The sequence below is a fragment of the Scheffersomyces amazonensis genome, assembly GCF_036850825.1.
Source record: "Scheffersomyces amazonensis strain UFMG-HMD-26.3 chromosome Unknown RJT21scaffold_2, whole genome shotgun sequence".
In the NCBI taxonomy this organism is placed as follows: Eukaryota; Fungi; Ascomycota; class Pichiomycetes; order Serinales; family Debaryomycetaceae; genus Scheffersomyces; species Scheffersomyces amazonensis.
The window spans coordinates 170193-191030 of NW_027042742.1; the positions used below are offsets into that span (position 1 = coordinate 170193).

The 20838-nt window shown below is 31.4% G+C and overlaps 6 protein-coding genes across 6 annotated transcripts; 4 read left to right on the forward strand and 2 right to left on the reverse strand. All coding sequences in view use genetic code 12, as the record gives it.

Moving 5' to 3' along the window:
* Nucleotides 1-78: 78 nt before the first annotated feature.
* On the reverse strand, nucleotides 79-1622 carry SEC14 (phosphatidylinositol/phosphatidylcholine transfer protein). The gene has a single exon (XM_064880992.1). It carries the CDS (start codon nucleotides 1467-1469, stop codon nucleotides 564-566), a length of 906 nt encoding a protein of 301 aa, XP_064739046.1. The 5' UTR covers nucleotides 1470-1622; the 3' UTR covers nucleotides 79-563.
* A 465-nt stretch (nucleotides 1623-2087) lies between these two features.
* Nucleotides 2088-6409, reverse strand: BUD2 (Bud2p). Its single transcript, XM_064880993.1, has one exon. It carries the CDS (start codon nucleotides 6213-6215, stop codon nucleotides 2358-2360), a length of 3858 nt encoding a protein of 1285 aa, XP_064739047.1. The 5' UTR covers nucleotides 6216-6409; the 3' UTR covers nucleotides 2088-2357.
* A 1209-nt stretch (nucleotides 6410-7618) lies between these two features.
* NAM7 (ATP-dependent RNA helicase) lies at nucleotides 7619-11042 on the forward strand. The gene has a single exon (XM_064883628.1). The coding sequence runs from the start codon at nucleotides 7868-7870 to the stop codon at nucleotides 10976-10978; it is 3111 nt and encodes a 1036-aa protein (XP_064739048.1). The 5' UTR covers nucleotides 7619-7867; the 3' UTR covers nucleotides 10979-11042.
* Nucleotides 11043-12818: 1776 nt separating this feature from the next.
* Nucleotides 12819-15264, forward strand: RJT21DRAFT_18758 (uncharacterized protein). The gene has a single exon (XM_064883629.1). The coding sequence runs from the start codon at nucleotides 13125-13127 to the stop codon at nucleotides 14862-14864; it is 1740 nt and encodes a 579-aa protein (XP_064739049.1). The 5' UTR covers nucleotides 12819-13124; the 3' UTR covers nucleotides 14865-15264.
* CMK1 (protein kinase) lies at nucleotides 15265-17296 on the forward strand. The gene has a single exon (XM_064883630.1). The coding sequence runs from the start codon at nucleotides 15665-15667 to the stop codon at nucleotides 17075-17077; it is 1413 nt and encodes a 470-aa protein (XP_064739050.1). The 5' UTR covers nucleotides 15265-15664; the 3' UTR covers nucleotides 17078-17296.
* A 234-nt stretch (nucleotides 17297-17530) lies between these two features.
* RJT21DRAFT_82232 (uncharacterized protein) lies at nucleotides 17531-20074 on the forward strand (the record flags this gene model as incomplete). The annotated part of the gene is made up of 1 exon (XM_064885319.1): nucleotides 17531-20074. One exon carries the CDS (start codon nucleotides 17531-17533, stop codon nucleotides 20072-20074), a length of 2544 nt encoding a protein of 847 aa, XP_064739051.1.
* Between the last annotated feature and the right edge of the window lie 764 nt (nucleotides 20075-20838).

Consider the following 20838-nt stretch of genomic DNA (forward strand, 5'->3'; position numbering starts at 1 on the left):
TAAAAATGCGCATTTAGACCTTGCCGCACCGCGAACTAAAGAGTAGTTATAAAAAGAATATGGGTAAGTATGATTAGAGAGTTTTGGAACCACGGCTTATTGTACTCGGTTGGTGTAATAATAATTATAACAGTATGCATAATTATCTAATTAATTTCATTACCGACAGGATATTTTCTTTAAATTCTACGCAAATCCCTTCTTTGCTACGAAGTAATGCAAGGCCATGTAGACACTAATAAATTAAAAGATTAGGATGAGAAGAGGTGGATAACAAAAGGCAAATAATATATTAACTGTAGAAATCAAACCCAAGAAAAGTCGAAGTTGTTGCTTCTAGAAATGGAGACAATAAATACAAAATAGAATTGATAAAAAATTATATATTTATATTGAGCACTAACGATATTAATTTGTGATGAATAGGAAATTCAATTCCTTTGAATATTCTTTGCCTGAATATCATAAAGTATTATATTATATTATATGATATGATATGGAATGTATGATATGATATGTAGATGACGAAATATATGAACAATGAGAAGGTAGTATAGTATTATCTAAATACTAAAAGCCTTTGGAGCTTCACCTTCAGGACCTATATATTTAGCTTCTCTCCAAGGACCAACATCATTCAAATATAAATCTTGATCTGAAATTTCTGATTTACCACCAAATTTAGTTGGTAAATTTTCAGCTGGAATTTGTATTAATAATTCCTTTTGATAACTGTAACCTAATATATTAATTTTAGCAACTGTAACTGGATCTAAAAATGGTTTAAATAATTTGAACGCAGTTGCAAACCCAAATGGAGCATTGATAAGGAAAAATTTACCCATTCTTTCAGGATAATAATTTTGACCAATAACAGAAGCTTCTCTAACATAACCAATTACTTGAGAAGCAGTTGAAATTGAAATTCCTTTTAAATCCATAATTGTACATGATGTTTCAACCAAATGACCCATTTTTCTTGAACAAGCAGGTAATCTATAACGACACATTGATTCATATTCCCAAGCTAAATTCTTTAACATTCTATCTTGAGTTGTAATAGTTAACATTTTAGTTAAATCGACTTTACCTAATTCTTCATAATATACGGGTCTACCATCTTTATCAGTTTTATGATAATATTGAGGATATAAACTAGCAACCAAAGGTTTTTCATCATAATGAAATTCAGTTAAGATATTATTTGTACCAAATTCTTTTCTCCATTTTTCACAATTAACAAACATTTCTTGAGCTTTAAATAAATCAAACTTTCTTGCTCTTAAGAATCTTAATAAACTTGCATCATCTAATCTATCTTTATAACCTAAAGCTTCTAAAGAAGTTCTAAGATGATTTAATACAGTCTTTTGTTCATCGGTCAAATTAGATGTATATCCAGTAATATCTGATGGTGCATTGACTTGAGGATAAGAAGCTAAAAATTCTTCTTCAGTTAAGGTACTCATTCTGGGTATGCGATATTTATATGTCTATATAAGAAGAATGCCTAATTGAATCCAATCTCTCACTCTTTATGCTTGATTATATTTCGATGTTCTCACTGTTGACTTTTTCTGAACACACAGGCTCTAACCCGAAAAAAATAGGTCACAAAAAAGAGGCAAAGAAAAAGAAAAGAAACAAACAAATACACGAACCATCGACTAGACTAATTAGATTTAGAATTAGACTACAGTATAAATATCCGGGATTATGGATAGATAAAGTTATGAACTGCATAAGTGGGCTATGTACTAACTATAGATTTCGAATAATTACGAAAGAGATGGTTAATCAATTGGCCATCGTAAGCTATTACAGGAAATAATATCTGGTTAATTACGGACGGGTCCGTGACACCCATGACGCAGTACTAAGGGAGCAGTGACGCAGCAACTTATTTTGCAATGAGCTCTAGCAAACATCCAAACTTCTACCAACAACTGCAAAATTATAGCAATTGTTGATAATTGTTGACAATTGTAGATAACTCCAGTTTGATACTTGATTATAGTAATGGGGAGTAAATGATGCATCGGAGGCTGAGTTCAAATGTTAACCTAATTCCGAATTTCATTTGACTTCCGGCAATCAATCAATCTATGTTTGTGCAGTGCGTATAGGGGTAACTAGAACCTTAGTCGCCTCTAAGTTTCGGCTGCTAAGGATCGCCAGAGTCTTATCTTTTAATCACTATACACTACCCTCACGTGCTTACTACTCTACTATTTTTTTTGCATCAATTGCTAAAATTCCAATAAAAGGGTATTTTATTCTAAAAATAATATATAATACAATTGGCTGATATATTTTTATTTTATCTTATGTATGTACTCTTTCTGAATGAAGTTGGTTTAACTCTTACTTAACCATTTCTTGAATGGGTTCTTAGTTGGAGCTTTAAGAACATTCAGAATACTAGAATTACTTAATGATTGTGACATACTTGCGGATCTCAGGGTTGGACCACCTGTTGTTAAGACTGAAGCTCCATTTAGGGAACTTGAAGATGACGTATAACTTTCATTATAACCTCCCAATCCCTTATGTCCATTACCATTACCATTATGATTGCTACTTTTAGTATCACTAAATCTCAATTTTAATGTTGACAATGGATTTTGATCAATTAATTTCTTATAATTATTTGGAACATGACTATCTCTATCAACATATGCCAAACTATTGGTCGACATATCAAGATAACATTTACTTAAAATATAGTAAGTGAATGAATCCCATAACATATCAATGGCTTGCATTCCATTACTTAAAGTTTGGCCATCATCTTCTTCTTCATCAAGAAGTAATATTCCTCTAGTCTTCCCACTGATATCTACATCATCTTCATCTAATAATTCATTAGGTAAATAATTAGTAGGGAATTCAAAATTCTCTAAAAACACTTGTAAGCTATCGATTTTACCCATTAATTTAGTACAATGTTTTTGTAAATCTTTTAATCCAATATTGGAGTTAATAAATGAAAATATATTCTCATTGCTTCTGCACAAAGATTTAATAAATCCTTCAGTTTCATTATCACCAGCTAAATCTAAAAACTCAGACTTTTCAAATTCAAGTGATCCTATTTGATATACATTCTTCTCTTCATTAATTGTTAAACTTTCAATTAAATTTGCACTTGAACTCTCTCGAGGAATGGTTGATATCGATATTGTATCCGGTCCTGAACTTGAACCTGCTATGTTATTAGAAGAAGTATTGTTAGTAATATTGGCTCGAGGACTTCCATTAGGTGTAGAACCACCAGGATTGGAAGGCTTTAGACGATTATAATCAAGTAACGTAATTAACTGAGTCAATCTAAGATATTTATCAATCAAATAAGGAGTTGTTGGTAATTCAGCAGAATTAGTATCATTCTTTATACCTAAATCAAATCGATTTACATCATGACTTAAATCAAGGACTTTTTCATTAAAATCATTCTTTCTACCAGTAATCTTATCGAAATAATCATAAATTTCAGGTTGATGTTTAGCTAAAAATTCATTCATTCTACCTAAATGAGGTTCTTTATGGGGAGAAAATTCTTGTCTATTAGCTAAATTTAATAAAATCTTTGCTAATAAAGTTAAAGTTCTTTGAGATAATCCTGATTGATGATTCTTTGTAAGATAAAATAATTTTGGATTTAAAATTGCTGGACAAAAGAATCTTAAAAATATAAATGCACTTAAACAATTTAATGATGTAACTTTATCATCAGGATCACATACTAATTCAACTTTAATTCTAAAATTTTTTAATTGAGTTTTAATTTGATCAGGTAAATCATTTGAAGTAGTATAAATTTGTTTCCATAATTCTTCAGCATATCCTAGTAAATTTTCATAATTAATTTCAATCATTTTCTTAACTACTGCTTCATGTTGTTCACGATCTTCTTCATCTTCAGAATCTTCATCTAAACTATCATCACTATCATTATTATCTTCATTATCTAATACATCAATAGATTTACCCTTTCTTAAAGCCTTTTCTTGTAATCGTACATATCTTGGATCAACTTCACAATTTCTCTTTTCATCGACAATTTTAAGAATGAATTTACCAAATACTTTTTCTAAATATTCTTGACCAATTCTTAAATTATACTTTTCTAAAGATTTGGAAAACACACTGGATCCTCTAAATAATGTATTAAATACATTATTCAGTGATGATGAATTACCAGCTGCTGAAGTTGTATTTGCTGCATTGACTGTACTTGGAACTATTGATGGTGATGGTGTTATTGCCTCACTATTCCTCTTAGCAAAGTTCTTTCTCGTTATAACATCTACCCCAGTTAATTCATATTCCATTAAGGATTTAAACCATCTTTCTTCAACTCCTAAACTTTGGAAAATATCCAATAACATTATGGCAGTCTCATCAAAAGCTCCGGGAGTAATATTATTATTAATGAATGTAATTAAATCTTTCATTGGAGAATGAACTAACATATTCTCAAAGCTTCTAAAATGTTGTGGAGGTAAGATATGATGTTCTTTTAATTTGACACTAATTAATAATTTCCCAATGGGTACATTAGTAGTATCATAAATTGTTAGTCTGACGATTTCATTATTATTATTACTAATACTGGTTGTATTGGTACTGGTAATATTATTATTAATGTTGTTGTTAATAGTATTACTATTAGTACTAATACTATTATTAAATGTATGACCAGGACCAGATGCCGATATTGTATTGGCACCATTAGTTGAAGCCAGCATTATAGTGGTAGAACCATTACTACTTTGTTTTGTTAATATATCTGGAGTAACATATACTGTTCCAATTACTTTATCACCTGCCAGATAAGTTGAATCATTGAATGAACATCTCTTTATTACAATATGAATCATTTGGGTCAGAATTGGTAAATCAGTAGAAAATTCTTCTTTCCAAAATGGATTGGCTGAATGATTTACTATAGCCGTACGAGACCAAGGTAAACCCCACATTCTAACTTCAGCATAAATTTTACTTGATTTAGAATTCGTTGGTAAAGAATCAAATTTAGCTTCTATTATATCAATAGTAATCTTTTTAGATACTCGAAAATGTTCACGACTATAATTTGCTAAAGGAGGCGGTAATTCACGAGATGGAGTAATTAATTTCAGTTTGGGACTATAACATCCAATATATTCTCGTTTAGAGAAATAATTTAATCCCACAAACCAATCCTCTAAATCAATATGAAGAGGAAATTCAATTAATATTCTTGAATTATTAGCAATTAATTTCCCATCTCTTACTAAAAATGGAGTTGAAGAAGATATTTGATTATTATGATTTCTTAATTCTTTTAATTGACCAATAAATAAAACATTTGAATTATCAAAAATTGAATGATGCATTTGTCTAATTTCTGAAGATAAAATTGATTTTATATCTATTGAATAAATTAAAGTTCCATCATTTTCAGTTATGAAATTTAATAATCCATTTGATTTTAAAACTCCCATTACATAAAACCAAGATTCATTTATACCATTATTTAAGGAATCATCATTATTATTATTAGTTTCATTCATATTTAAAGGTTGATAAATAGGAGCCTTTAAACCATAAACAAAATTCAAATTTTTTGATTTAGCAGGTATTGGAGCATAAATTTTAAATCTACAAACTAATAATTCATGAGGATTTTTCAGATTAGTTGTTGAAATATCAACTTTATTTTCACAATACCATTTTTTTACAAGACCTTGAGGTTTAAGTGATTGCCAAACTATAAGGCAACTTATTAAATTTCCGAAATTTGATTTTGAAGCAATTTTTAAATATAATTTATCATTTTCATAAGTTCTTATAAATATTACAGGAGGATCCAGAGATTCATTTGATGAATTATTTGAACTTGAATCTGAAGAACCAGATACAGAACGTCTTGTAGTTGGTAATTTTAATCTTCTTGAATTTGAATTCGTTATATTTGAAGTTGAATTGGTTAAAGCTGCAGTATTTGTTACTAAAGTTGGAAATATTTGAACATAACAAGATTGTAAAGATTGTAATAAAAGATAATGATTATCATTTTCATCTGATGAATATAATTGACCATGTTCAGTAATAGTTAAGATATGAGAATGGATCCAATTTATTGTATCTGTTGATACAAGAAAGTTTCTACCTTCGAATAAACCCTTTTTATGAGCAATTATTTTATGAAATGGTGATGGATAACTCATATACTGAATAATTTATTTTATTTTTATAATAGTAATAGTAATACAAATATGGGTGATATGACTGGATTGGGATACAAACTATGATTCAATGATAGTTACAGTAAGTGTAGTAATACGTATACAAAAGTAAAAACACTTCTTGACAACACTAATAGTCAGTATACGTTGTTTTGTAGTTGTAGTACGGTTTCGAGCCAGCCATAAATCACCAAAATTCGGTTCAGATACGTATAGATTTTTTTTTTTGCATAAAATAAAATTTTGTGCGTAAAGCCGATTAAATGATTCTGATTCTGCAATTAATTTACTAACAAATTGGAAATAAAAAATAAAATCAATCCATAAAATAAACAAAAAAAGTCCTACGCGTCTTTTGTATTCGGTTGAGGTTAACTTTATCCAGCGACCACATTGTTTTTTCTGCTTGTGTAACATCGTCTAACTGTCTCTTATGTGTCAGCCACTATTAACTTTTCGATAATACGATACAGTGTTATGTATTTATTAACTATGTTACTAACTATATTATTAACTATATTATTAACTTTTTCTCTGATCTAGCTTTAATTCCATTTCTTAAGTGGTTGAGAAATTCTCAGTTCAAGCCCCGATCAATCAATGCCAATACTGTATATGTATCATATAACAATAATGGCAAATTCATACATATGACATTGGATCATTTGGCGTACCACACAAATTTAGGACGCAAGGGGTATACCATTTTTTTATATTATTACCATTTGTACATAATAACGGACACATATATATATATTTATTTATTTATTTATTTACCTATACAGTACAGTACTATATACACACAATACAGACAAGATATATATGCAAAAAAGTGAAATGCGAAATGTGAAATGTGAAATGTGAAATATGTAATATGAAATGTGATACCCCTCGTCGCCTTAAATTTGCCATACTGACGATCCATCCTCAACTCAACCGCAACCCCTGTCCTGGCCACGATTACTTAGGCATAACGGTTATGCAAAATAAAAATAAAAAAAAGAAAAGGAAAAATTGGAATTCACAATAATCTGAATTCGAAAACTGTTACAGTTGTTATATGTATGTGGTGTACCAGTTCGGTTATATAGATATATATGAACAACCTGTAAAATCGGCTCGTAAACTTTACACATTAAAGAAAAATGATAGCACTAGGACTCTTTTTGGAAAAGCACACGACTTTTCTCTCACAAACGAAAAAACCGAAAATTTTTGTTAGCATTAGTGATAACTAACTATAAGCTTTTATATATAGATACCTTATCATACATGAATTGATATCTTTAAAGTACTGAATTATATATTTAAATTAGTTAATAATTGCAGTATTTTCCCCAATGTACTGACTTTACATTATAAGATATTTATTTTAGAATTTTTCCCGTTTTTATATAGCCAAAATAGTGCAGAGTCCGAAACCCGAATCCCGAGTCCCGATCTAGCATAGCATATAAATATAATCATTAAATAAGTAATACGCAGAACATATTGTATTGTTTGCATATGTTTTGAAGTTAGTCAAAGTGTTAAGTTAAATATTTTCCAGTCATATCCAGCACACTTTGCTTCCGTATAGAAAGTTGATATTATACAAAATAATATAATAATAATAATAATAAAAGTGTTGAGAGATGAGCCATCTTTTATTCCAAAATCAAGATTCAGCCATTGATGCATCTTCTGCTTCTGTCTATGACAATGACGATGATGACTCATCAACCATTAAAAACTTTAACAATAATCAAGAAAATCAGGAAGATTTCAGTGACTATCAAACTGAATCAGATTTTACTGGTCATGATCATCCCATAGATTTACAAAGATTACATGATTTAATTGATGATGAAAATGATATAAATCAAGATGAATTAACTGATATGGAAAATCCTGATCAATCATTACCTGAACATGCATGTGCATACTGTGGAATTCATAATATTGAATCAGTTGTTAAATGTCATACTTGTAATAAATGGTTTTGTAATGATAAATCAGATTCAGGAGGTTCTCATATTGTTACTCATTTAGTTTTATCAAGACATAATCAAATATCTCTTCATGAAGATTCAGATTTAGGAGATTCAGTATTAGAATGTTATAATTGTGGAAATAAAAATGTATTTATTTTGGGATTTGTAAGTGCCAAACAAGAATCAGTAGTGGTAATTCTTTGTCGTATACCCTGTGCTCAAATGAAAGATGTAAGTTGGGATACTTCTCAATGGCAATCATTAATAGAAGATCGTCAATTATTATCATGGGTAGCAGCTCATCCAACTGAACATGATAAAGTTGGAGCTAGATTAGTTACTAGTGAACAAATTACAAAATTAGAAGCTCAATGGAGATTGAATAGACATGCTACTATTTCCGATATAACAGAAGTAGATGATGCTCAAGAAGATATTTTACCAATATTAATGAGATATAATGATGCATTCCAATATCAACAATCATTTGCTCCATTAGTTCAACTTGAAGCTGATTATGATAAAAATTTAAAAGAATCTCAAGCTTTAGAACATATTCAAGTTAAATGGGCAATTGGATTAAATGATCGTCATTTAGCTTCATTTACTCTTTCAACATTTGATACAAATGAATTAAAAGTTGCTGTGGGTGATGAAATTATTTTACGGTATTCAGGTTTAAATAATGAACCTTGGGAAGGTAATGGTTATATCATACGATTACCAAGTTCTCATCAAGAAGAATTTACTCTTGAATTAATTCCAAATCGTACAACCCCTCCAACAACTTTAACTACTGATTTCACAGCTGAATTTGTTTGGAAGGGTACATCTTATGATAGAATGCAAAATGCTATGAAATGTTTTGCCGTTGATGAAGCATCTGTTTCTGGTTATATATATCATAAATTATTAGGTCATGCTGTTGCACCAGTTGAGTTTGATATTGCTTTACCAAAGAGATTAAGTCATCCTAATTTAACCGAATTGAATTTTTCTCAAACCAATGCTGTAAGAGCTGTATTACAACGTCCATTATCATTAATTCAAGGTCCTCCAGGTACTGGTAAAACTGTTACTTCAGCCACAATTATTTATCATTTATCAAAATTAAATAAAGAAAAAATATTGGTATGTGCACCTTCTAATGTTGCAGTCGATCATTTGGCTGCAAAATTAGATTCATTAGGTTTAAAAGTTGTTAGATTAACTGCCAAATCTCGTGAAGATGTTGAAAGTTCAATTAGTCATTTATCATTACATAATATTGTTAATGATACTGCTAGAGGTGAATTAAAGAAATTATTAAGATTAAGAAATGAAATTGGTGAATTATCTGGTGCAGATTCCAGAACATTAATTAAATCCATTAGAAATGCAGAATCTAAAATTTTAAACAAATGTGATGTTGTTTGTTGTACATGTATTGGAGCCGGTGATAAACGTTTATCACAATTTAAATTCAGAACTGTATTAATTGATGAAAGTACTCAAGCTTCTGAACCAGAAGTTTTAATTCCTATTGTAAAAGGTGCTAAACAAGTTATTTTGGTTGGTGATCATCAACAATTGGGACCTGTAATTTTAGATAAAAGAGCTGCTCAAGCTGGTTTACGTCAATCATTGTTTGAAAGATTAGTATTATTAGGTCATGTTCCAATTAGATTGGAAGTTCAATATAGAATGCATCCAGGATTATCTGAATTTCCTTCCAATATGTTTTATGAAGGTTCTTTACAAAATGGGGTTACTGCTGATGATAGAAGAATTATTAATTCAACATTCCCTTGGCCAGTGGTTGAAACTCCAATGATGTTTTGGGCTAATTATGGTCGTGAAGAAATTGGTGTAAGTGGAAGTTCATATTTAAATCGAGTCGAAGCTATGAATGTTGAAAAGATTATTACTCGATTATTTAAAGATGGAGTTTCACCCGATCAAATTGGAGTTATTACACCTTATGAAGGTCAAAGAGCATATATTGTACAATATATGTTAATGAATAGTACTTTAATTGATAAAAAGAAGGAATATCTGGAAGTTGAAGTAACCAGTGTTGATGCATTTCAAGGTCGTGAAAAGGATTTTATTATTTTAAGTTGTGTTCGTGGGAATCAAGCTCAACAAATTGGGTTTTTGAGAGATCCAAGAAGATTGAATGTTGCCTTAACAAGAGCTAAATATGGTTTAATTATTTTAGGTAATCCTAGAACTTTAAGTCGTAATCTGTTGTGGAACTTTTTATTAATTCATTTTAGAGAACGTGGAACTTTAGTTGAAGGTCCATTAGATAATTTGCAAATGTCAATGGTTCAATTGAGTGGTGGAACTGAAGGTAAATTTAGTGGATCTGGCAATAATAAATCCCTTAATGGTAAACCAGAATCCTATAAACCATTTGCTGCTCCATCCACTATTGGTGGAATTTCAACTGATTTTGATAGTGCAAGTATATTATCTTATGAGCCAGGTTCAACCATTGCAGGTAATCGAACTCAAGAACACCTTGATGAAGGAGGTCAATGGCCCAGATTAGGTAAAGTAGGTGATGAACATAATAATACGTATGATGAAAATAATTTCTCAATCACGTCGAACTTCTTCCAAAAGTTACAACAAAATAATAATAATAATAGTAATAATAATAATAATAATAACAGCAACAACAACAACGGTTCTTCATCTCAACGCAGTGGACATTTAGATCAGAAGAGAATTGAAGATGATATTAAAAGTGTTACTACATCCTTCATTAATGGGTTGTTTTTATGATATGGGTAGCCTTCTTTTTCTCATAATTAATATAAGAGTTATTAAATTAAACTAAATGATTTGTAAGCGGTTAAGTGTGGTGTGTGTATCTTAATTGTGTAAAGCTTAATATGATTGCAAAGATTTTATTAGCAGTAAAATACGAACTCTAGAACCGGTACGCCGAATTGTAGAAAGTAATGAACAATATTTCCGGGCAATGTTAAAGCCACGTACTGTACAAATTTACTAACAGTAACACTAAATGCACAATAGGAATGATCATCAAATAAGATTGCAGGAAGATCACAGCGGACAGAAGATCCGTACAAAAGAAAAGAAGTTCTGGCCCCCAAGTTATAGTTAAAAGTTTTAAAGTTACAAGCGGTTGATGCATGCATATTATCTCCATTGAGACATAACATGCGTCATTCATTTAAGAGAATTTATATAGGAGACGATAACTAAACTAAGTAATTAATTGCTGGCTTAATTTACGAGTATCATTCGTAATGGATGCGGCGGTAAGAAAAATGTTACAGTACAGTTCCATAACCTTTGCGACAATTTTCACGGGCCAAAGTCGGATCGAAAGATGGAGAAAAGAACAAAATTCTAATAATAGAAAGTATGTGTAGATTGAATAAAACTGGAGAATCTGGACAGAAAATTAGACTCTAACTATCTTCAACTAATTGGGATTGAGTTATGGCGAGGTCTCCTTTTCTGTAATGTTTGAAGTGGGGCACTGCAGCCGCCAGTTTAGACTTGACTAATTTCCTTTCCTTTCCGTCTATTTATTTATTTGTTTAGAAAATAAAAATAATTCATGACCTTTGATCAGAATTGACAAATCAGGTTGCGTAAAAACTGTGTAGGTGGCAAAAACTGATTTGGCTATAGATACGTCTACTCCTATATACAAAAATGGAATTAATTCCATTGATTATATTGGAATCTACTTCCCAATTGGGCCAGCACTTTACTAGAATGCGGCAGCTACCGTCATTCATTTTGTTCTTTTTTGCGCTAAGTTTTGAGGGCCTGACTCACGGACTTTTAAATCCTAGTACTTTATCAGCCATGTCAATAACTCAATCGGGAAGCCGATCACGTTGTCGTGTTTTTTTTTTAAAAAAACGTTGACATTCATAGATGAAATTGTAATTGTGATTTGTAACCGGTTCCGGAGTCATTAGGAGAATTACATTATAACAAAAATTAAACACTCTAGAATTAAGCTGAAGGGTTTGTAGAACAAAATATGAAAAATGCGTTACATGAAAGCATGACCATCATTGCCACGTTAAAAAGGGGACTATTACCTAAAACATCTAAAAAACCGTTATTTCTTTATTGTGTTGCAATATGTATTCGAATTATTAATTAAGCTGAAATGATTAAACAATGAGAGTACTACATGTAGCTTTAAACTGGAAGATGAGACACAATTGGGAATGAAGGACATACCATGCCGTGCATACAAACTACGATATCTCCGTTTCCCAATTGAGACTAGTGAAAAATGCATACATACATACATACATACATACATATTCTGAATCACATCCAAAAAAATACAAAACGGTCAGACTATCATTGTCAAGAGGCTGCTATAAATGGTACTAAAGTTTGATATGGGTCATTTGTTCAATGTTTATTTATATAGATTGCAATCCCATTAAATTTTAATTTTGTCGAATTGTAATTAGGCTTAAAACTTGATCTAGCCATTAAGTATTTTCGGTTTAGACCTGCAAATAGTTATAGACACTAGCAAAGTACAAAAGTAAGAATTACCTGTCGGTTTGTGTTCACTCTCATCTTCTATTTTTGTAACAGGCATTGCATATAAACGATACTACGTAAACAAACCATCAATCTCCCAGTGTGTGTTTTCGGACTGATTGACTCATCTTAGTTTGCTTATATTATTTTACATTATTTTGTTCCCGCTTTCAATTCCCTTATTTATTTATATATATTCATTGCTATAGATATTTGAGGTCTATTACATAATCTTAAGCAAAAACCATTTACATACAAAACAAAAATACACCAAAAAAAAAAGGACCGAAAAATAAAGTCCAATAAATAGGAATAAATTTTACAGGTTACTAACAACTATTCTTCCAGTTAATTCCCATCAGACATTGTCGGATTAATTATGTCGCTAGATGCCGAGAGTTCTACGAATCTGACCCAACAGCTGACGGTTCATTCAATTGATAAATCGTCTGCCGGACCAGAAAACAATTCCGTGTCAAGGTCACCTGCAACTGCAACTTCAACTTCAGTCGCAAAACCAAAACCTAATTCAAATTCAAATCCTTCAGTTCATACATCAACTGATTCTACTCGTCAATCATCAGCTTCACGTGTCCTGGCCCAGCTGATTTCATGGGCTTCAGAGTCACTGACCAATTCCAAATTACCTACCACAAATACTACTACTAATTCATCATTCAGCGCGTTTTCTAATAATTCATCAGTAATACTGAATAATCATGTCATGTCTGTTTCTTCTCGGAAAAGACCCCATTCGGCTTTAAGTGGTGGTAATAATAATAATGTTCATGCCAATAATATTGGTGTAAGAAAACTTGAAGATGACCATGATGAAGACGAAGATGAAGATGAAGATATTGAAGATGAAGATGATGATAGTGATGAATTGGTTGACCCACAAATTGATAGATTCCAACGTCAACCCGGATCCAATATACTTGATGAACAAGTTGGAAGTCATTCAGCTGATAATCTCAAACGTGACTATAATAATTCACGAGGATCCAATACAATGACAAATGGTCCAACAAGATCAAAATTATCAGCAGAAGATATTAAGATAGTCTTATATCTAATTATTAAAATAAAACCTTTCAAATATATAGGGGATCGTTCATTAAGTCAAATGAGAAAATGGGAGGCTGTTCAAGCTAAATATTCAGAAATGAAAAGTCAATTGAAAAGTATTTCTGGAATTCAACCTTTACCTATTTCTGTTCCTACAGTAAGAACATTACAGAGACAATTGGCAACTGCCATTCGAAAAGCTCAGGGGAAGCGTGGAGATTCTAAATCTTCTACAATTTCTCCTCCAATTGATAAATCAGCTGAATATTATAGTTTTAATTTCGTTACTATTGATCATCCACTTGCAGATTTAGAAAGATATGTATTGGAACTTCATGAAATGAGTGAAAATTTTAAAGCTGGAAGATTGGAATTACATTCTTCTACAGCTCCTATACATATTGGAGTTTCATCTTTATCTGATATGGTTGATGAGGGACACGTTTCCGATCATCAATCAAGAAATGTAATAGACCAAGTTACAGTAGATCCATCATCATCATCTAGTCCTGTAACTAGTGTAGATCCTACACCAGTTAATCTTCCTCCTAAGGATGAACGTAAGCTGTCCTATTCTAACTTACGTGAAATAGCTGAAGCCACTAACTTTGAAGACATATTTCAACTGCAACTGTCATTTCAAAGCTCAGTTACTGCTCATCAAAATGAAGTATATTCCAAATTGGATTCATTAATGTTTGAATTATCTTCAGTAGTTGATTCATCAAAAACATCATTGAATTCTACGTCACCATTAAGTATTTATTCTAAATCTTTGCAAGTATTAGTTAATCTTGCTTCCACATCAATACGAAATTATGAAAATCAAATACTGTCTTTGAATGATCTTCTTTTAGTAGATCTTTCAAATTCTATAAAGAGGCATCGTAAAAAGGTTGCACTCGCTCAATCACAACTTCAACAAGAAAAGTTAGACTCAATCAAACAATTCACACAAACTATAGTTGATTATGTATCAACTACGGACAATGGTAAGGATGCTCAAGAAGCTTTGAAAGTTTTGAACAATATTAGTGATCTTTTGAAATGAATTAAATAATTAAATAATTACTAATTATTAATTATTGATTATTAATTATTCTTTATATTGCCTTTTTGATTTGTATTATGCCTCCTGTTCAATTTTGTTTCCCGTTTTGTTATTTCGTTTTCAATTCATTTTCTGTTCATATCATGACGACGACTAGGTTTAGATTAAAATTAACTTATTAAGTTTTAAAAAGATAACGAAAATCATGTCAAAAAGACACCTCAAAAGTAAAACCGTGATATTATTATTATTCTTATTATTATTCTTATTCTTATTCTTATTCTTATTATTATAATTATTATGTTGTTATGATTTTCAACATTCAAAATATGCTGAAAAAAATGCATATGTATATATACTTTTTCTTGTACTTATTTTTATTTTTATTTGACGTTAACTGTTTCGGCATCCTTTGTTAACCTCCATGAATGAATGCTTATATCCCCTTTTTATTCTATATTTATTATGTCGCTATAATTATAATTCCGTATCGTATTATATTAAAAATTATCCGCAAACTGTATATGTAGATGTAGTCTGCACAATATAAAAAAAGCACCAGATTCGGAAAAATTATTTGTGCAACCAACACTAATGCTGCGGATCTGGTGATGCAGGAGAAGATAATTGCGTTTTTCCTGATATAAGCTTAATTTTCAAACACACCACATTTCTCATTGTTGTAAAAGGTTTTAAAATGGGTTTAAAAATCATAACTTTTCGTGGTATTCGTTATATTTAATAATTTATTGATTACAAGTAATTTAGTATATGATAAGTGTTAAATCTAATATATAATTATGATTGCTTCTATCTTATTACCTAGTGATAGTGAAAGTCGTACGACAGATCCACTGCCAGTAGTTTGGCCTCCCCCTGCACTTCCTGTAACTACAGCTTATGCTTTTAATAAAATCTTCGATATACCGTGCAAGTATGTGATTTCCAATCGTAAGTTGGGTGATGGAACTTTTTCGTCAGTTCATGAATGTAAGAGTACGGTAACTGGTAAGCATTATGCGGCAAAATTATATAACAAACGTACAGTATGGGGATATGAATCGATGCTACAAAATGAGTTCGATACTTTAAAGAAGGTTTCACATGGACACCCTAATGTCCTTAGTTTGGTTGATTACTTTGAAACTCCTGAAAGCTTGTACTTGATAACAGATTTAGCCAGAGGTGGCGAATTATTCGATCGTATTGCCGAAAGATCACATTTAGAAGAAGATGAAGTTAAGGCAATAACTTATACTTTGGTGTCAGCCGTCGTATATTTACATTCAAAGAATATTGTTCATCGAGATATCAAGGCTGAAAATATCCTTATACAACCCAACCGTGAGCTCACATTATCAATATCATCTAAATTATTGCTTGTTGATTTCGGTTTCGCTCGGAAAGTAGAGCCTCCTACTTCTAAGATCCATGAGTTGGCAGGAACTTTAAGTTATATGGCTCCTGAATATTTTGATAAGTATAAAGGTCATAGCCTTCCAGTTGATGTTTGGGCTATTGGAGTTCTAGTATATTTTATGTGTTGCGGTTATATGCCATTTGACTGCGAGACTGATGATGAAACAAAGGAAGCTATACAGAAAGGTGATTATAGTTATGAACCTGCCAGTTATTGGAGTCATATATCTCAGAGTACTAAAGATTTTATAGACAGTTGTTTCGTGGTCGATCCAGATAATCGTCCAACAGCAGCTCAATTATTGGAGTCGCCATTCTTGAAGTCAGCTATGCCTCGTAGCAAGGTTTCTACCAGTGCAACATTAGACGGTGTGAGTAGGAAATTAAACTCTCATATTCAGCGGATTGGAACTCAACCAACCTCACAAACACAACTTCTACAAATCCCCAGTAGATATCCTAGTGGGATGAGAGTAAGTACCAGTACTAAGGGAAGCTTGTCTCATTCATCATCTGTATTATCACATACTAAGACAATGACTAGTGCCCTGTCTAAATCTATATCGTCTATTGTATCATTATCTTTTTCAGAGGTAGAATCAGCACTTGAAGGTGCACGCTGTCTCTCTCCTGATTCAGTTTCTCGATTCAGTACACCAGTACTGTCGGCACCAGGATCTAGAAACGGTTCTGTTGAAAACTTTATGATGTTTCTTAATCAAACAGAAAACAACCAATTTGAACATGTTGAAAATATAGCACCTCATGACGATGCACCGACATTCTATTTATAAAATAATTTATAGACGTTATTGATTTACTGCTGTAAAAATGTAGATTGCTGCAAACTCTAAAATATTTTAGCGATTGATGCCACACTGAAAGGGTGCGGATTACGATCAGACACCGACACCGACACCGAACGCTAATGACACAAAATTTGATAAGAAAAAGAAAAAAAATAAAAATAAAAATAAAAATAAAAATAACAGACAAAAAGTATTCGAAGGAATCGGTCAATAATCAGCAAACAGGCATTGGTGGAGTACACAGATAAGACCTGGACAAAGATATCTTAACTATTGTGAAGTAATTGTCGGGATACTAGATTGAATTGTGAAAGCTGTAACCGACAAAAAAGTGGTGAACAACTCCACGGAATAGTTAGTTATATTATTAAGACGCGATAGTGCCCTGCACTGATTTGCATTTATTGGGGTTACCCTTACTAGATGATCTCAGGATTAATGAATGGAAGTGACGCATATACGGCAAGCAAGTCTATTGTAGACGCCAAGCAAGCACATGCACCAGTAGTGGTGTTTGATAATCATTCCAAGCCCAGAGAAGAGCGGGATTTCAAAGAGATATATCCCGATCTCGATGATCATAGTCAATTGAATGTATTCGTACTACGAGATCAAGAGGATAATAATACCGACAATCTCATCAACAATACAGGCTCAAATTATAGTTACAATATTGATTTGAAAAAGCCCGTGTTCAAGAAACTTGAACTACCAGCAACAACATCGGCTAATATCAAATTTAATAAAGCCATTACTGATTATGGATATCAAGTACCAAGTAAATCTAAACCAACTATTTCTACTGATTCATATCTTCGACCCTTTCAAGTATCTTCGAATATAGTGCCAGAAACTATAGAGAATTTCCTTGAAAAGAAACAACGATTGGTAGAATACGATATGGATGAACAGGACTATGTTTATTTAAAGGCAAGAAATGAAAGTTCAAAGAATATCATAAAGATATATCCAGAAGTATTTGAAATCATGATGACAACTTTGGAAATAGAATGGGATAAATTGGATCATAAAATGAATTCGATAATGAATAGTATGGCAGATATGGATTCTGATGATCCTAATAAATTATTATCATTGGAAAGAAATATTGAAAAGTATGGCAGTGATGATGGGATAATTCCTGGATCTATTTATGATCAGAAATGTGCGGTATGTAATGATAGTGATTGTGATAATTCAAATGCCATTGTATTTTGTGATGGATGTGATATAGCCGTTCATCAAGAATGTTATGGGATTGCCTTTATTCCTGAAGGTCAATGGTTATGTCGTAAGTGTATGATAAATAAGAATAGAAAGACTGATTGTGTATTCTGTCCTAGTAAAACAGGAGCATTTAAACAATTAGATAACAGTCTCTGGAGTCATGTTATCTGTGGTCTTTGGATTAATGAATTGTACTTTGCTAATCCCATCTATATGGAACCAATTGAAGGTATGGATTTAATCCCCAAGAGTAGATGGAAATTGTCATGTTATATTTGTAAACAACGAGTAGGAGCTTGTATTCAATGCATTAATAGAAATTGTTTTCAAGCTTATCATGCTACTTGTGCTAGAAGAGCTGGACTTTATATGGAAATGACTCAAGGAATTCAAGGAGCACTTGCCAACAAGACTACTTTGAAGACCTATTGTGATAAACATGGACCTCCAGATTATGATTCTTCAGATATGTTGACTGGAATTCATAGGACAAGAATGTTTTATCGAGATACCAAGATTCTTAATGAAGAAAATGATAAACTCAGTATTAATAAAAAGAATGCTAATAAATTGAATGTGTTCAAATGGAAAACTGAAGCAAACACACCTATAGCTCCCAAGTTATTTAGTGATATACTATTGAATATTTTGATTGATTTAAAGGTAGAGAATCAAGTATTCTTACCTGATCAAAATGATAATCAAGTAAAGGGATTAAATAGATTACCTAATAGATCCAAGCAAGAAACAAGAGAGGAAATGAGAGAAATTTGTAATGAAATTTGTCGCTATTGGTGTTTAAAAAGAGAGCAAAAGAATGGAGCTCCATTAATTCGAAAGAATAATAACTTATTGTCAACCAATTCAATTCTATACAATACATTGGATGGCAATTCTTTCCTGAATATTGATCATGATTTAGCCAATGGTATACAATTAAATGAAATAAAAGATAGAATTACGTTTGCCGAAGTATTAGTCAAAGATTTGCAAAAGATTATTGGTTTAAGTAACTACACTTTGGAGAGACAACAACTACTACAAAATCTTAATGAAGTAGATTTTCAAATGATTGATTCTATATATTTCCCAATTAAAAAGATTATTGAAACTTTCTTGACTACCCTCAATGACAAGTTCGATAATAACAAAATTATTCAGAATTATAAATTCAAAGGGGGGAATACGAATAGACAGACTAACAACGAAAATATTGATGGCATTATTGTTCAAAACAAGCTTTCTAAGTATATGCAAGAATCAGACGACGTACTTGCGTATAATGTAGGTAGCCAGCAAAACATTATTTTGAAAGAAAGTGCTTATTCGCCGATGTCAGGTAAACTTGGAATGAGTCAAATTTTGCACAAAATATACGCTTACGAATATACTTCAGTAAAACAATTTGAAGCAGACATCGAGCAATTGTATCATTTGATTACAATAGATAATAGACCGGGTGCAACCATTATTAAAGTGATGAAAAAATGGATAAAGGAGTTTCACCGAGATTTGCCTAGTTTATTTGAATGTGAAAATAAAATTTTGTCTAGAAGCAATTTATCAAATTCTCGTAATCAAAATAAAAACATAGTTGTTGATTATAGAAATCTTCAATATTTAAATATTGTTGGTAATGAACCACTTGTTATTGAGGATGAAGATATTGAAATTGAAGATTTGACTGATGTTGAAGATGAATTAACAAATCATAGTGAAAACCAACTCATCTTTGAAAGATTTTTGAAAGGTTAACCGTCTAATTTGACTATCTAATTCATTAATTTAAGCACGTCTAATTTGATTTTAAACTTTTACTGGAGTTGCATGGCGCATATTTCTCATGTATAATCGGCAAGAATGTTTTCTGGATTCCTGCAATAGTCACTTTTTAGAGGTTTTATAGAGATGATGAGGTCGGTTTGTTGCATACGAAGAAGACAGTTATTGCACGTTTCTATGAGGGGTGATATTATTTTAACTCTCCCCTCTTGAAGTTTTGATAATAACAATTAGTGGCAGTGGCAGTATTCTTCCATTTTTTTTAATAGCCAGAATTTTGTCTGAAATAATTCAAATGAATCGTTGTAATTGCTGGTTAAAGTAGTTTCAAATATAGAAAATAAACATTACCAAGAATCGGGAACAATTCATAGATATTCTAGATGAAATATTCGATTGGCGAGTAACACGTATAGGATGCATCACAAAAAGTGTTTTAGGACAATAAGTAAACTTGAATGATCATTAGTTTTACTCGACTCAATTGGGAAGCCACGATCGTTTACTCATCTATATATTTAATATATGTATTATAGTAACTTTAGAGGAATCGTAAATTTAAAAAGGTCGGGCTAAGAGATACCGTGAAAAGGGGTAAATAAAGTCTCTTGATAAGACTAACGATGAAAGAAAGAAATGAAGTAAGGAATTTGATTTTAATTTACCGACCATAATTGGCATTCTCTGACAAAATGTCTGATTTTAATATTTTGGCATTTTTTTTTGGCATTTTAGCT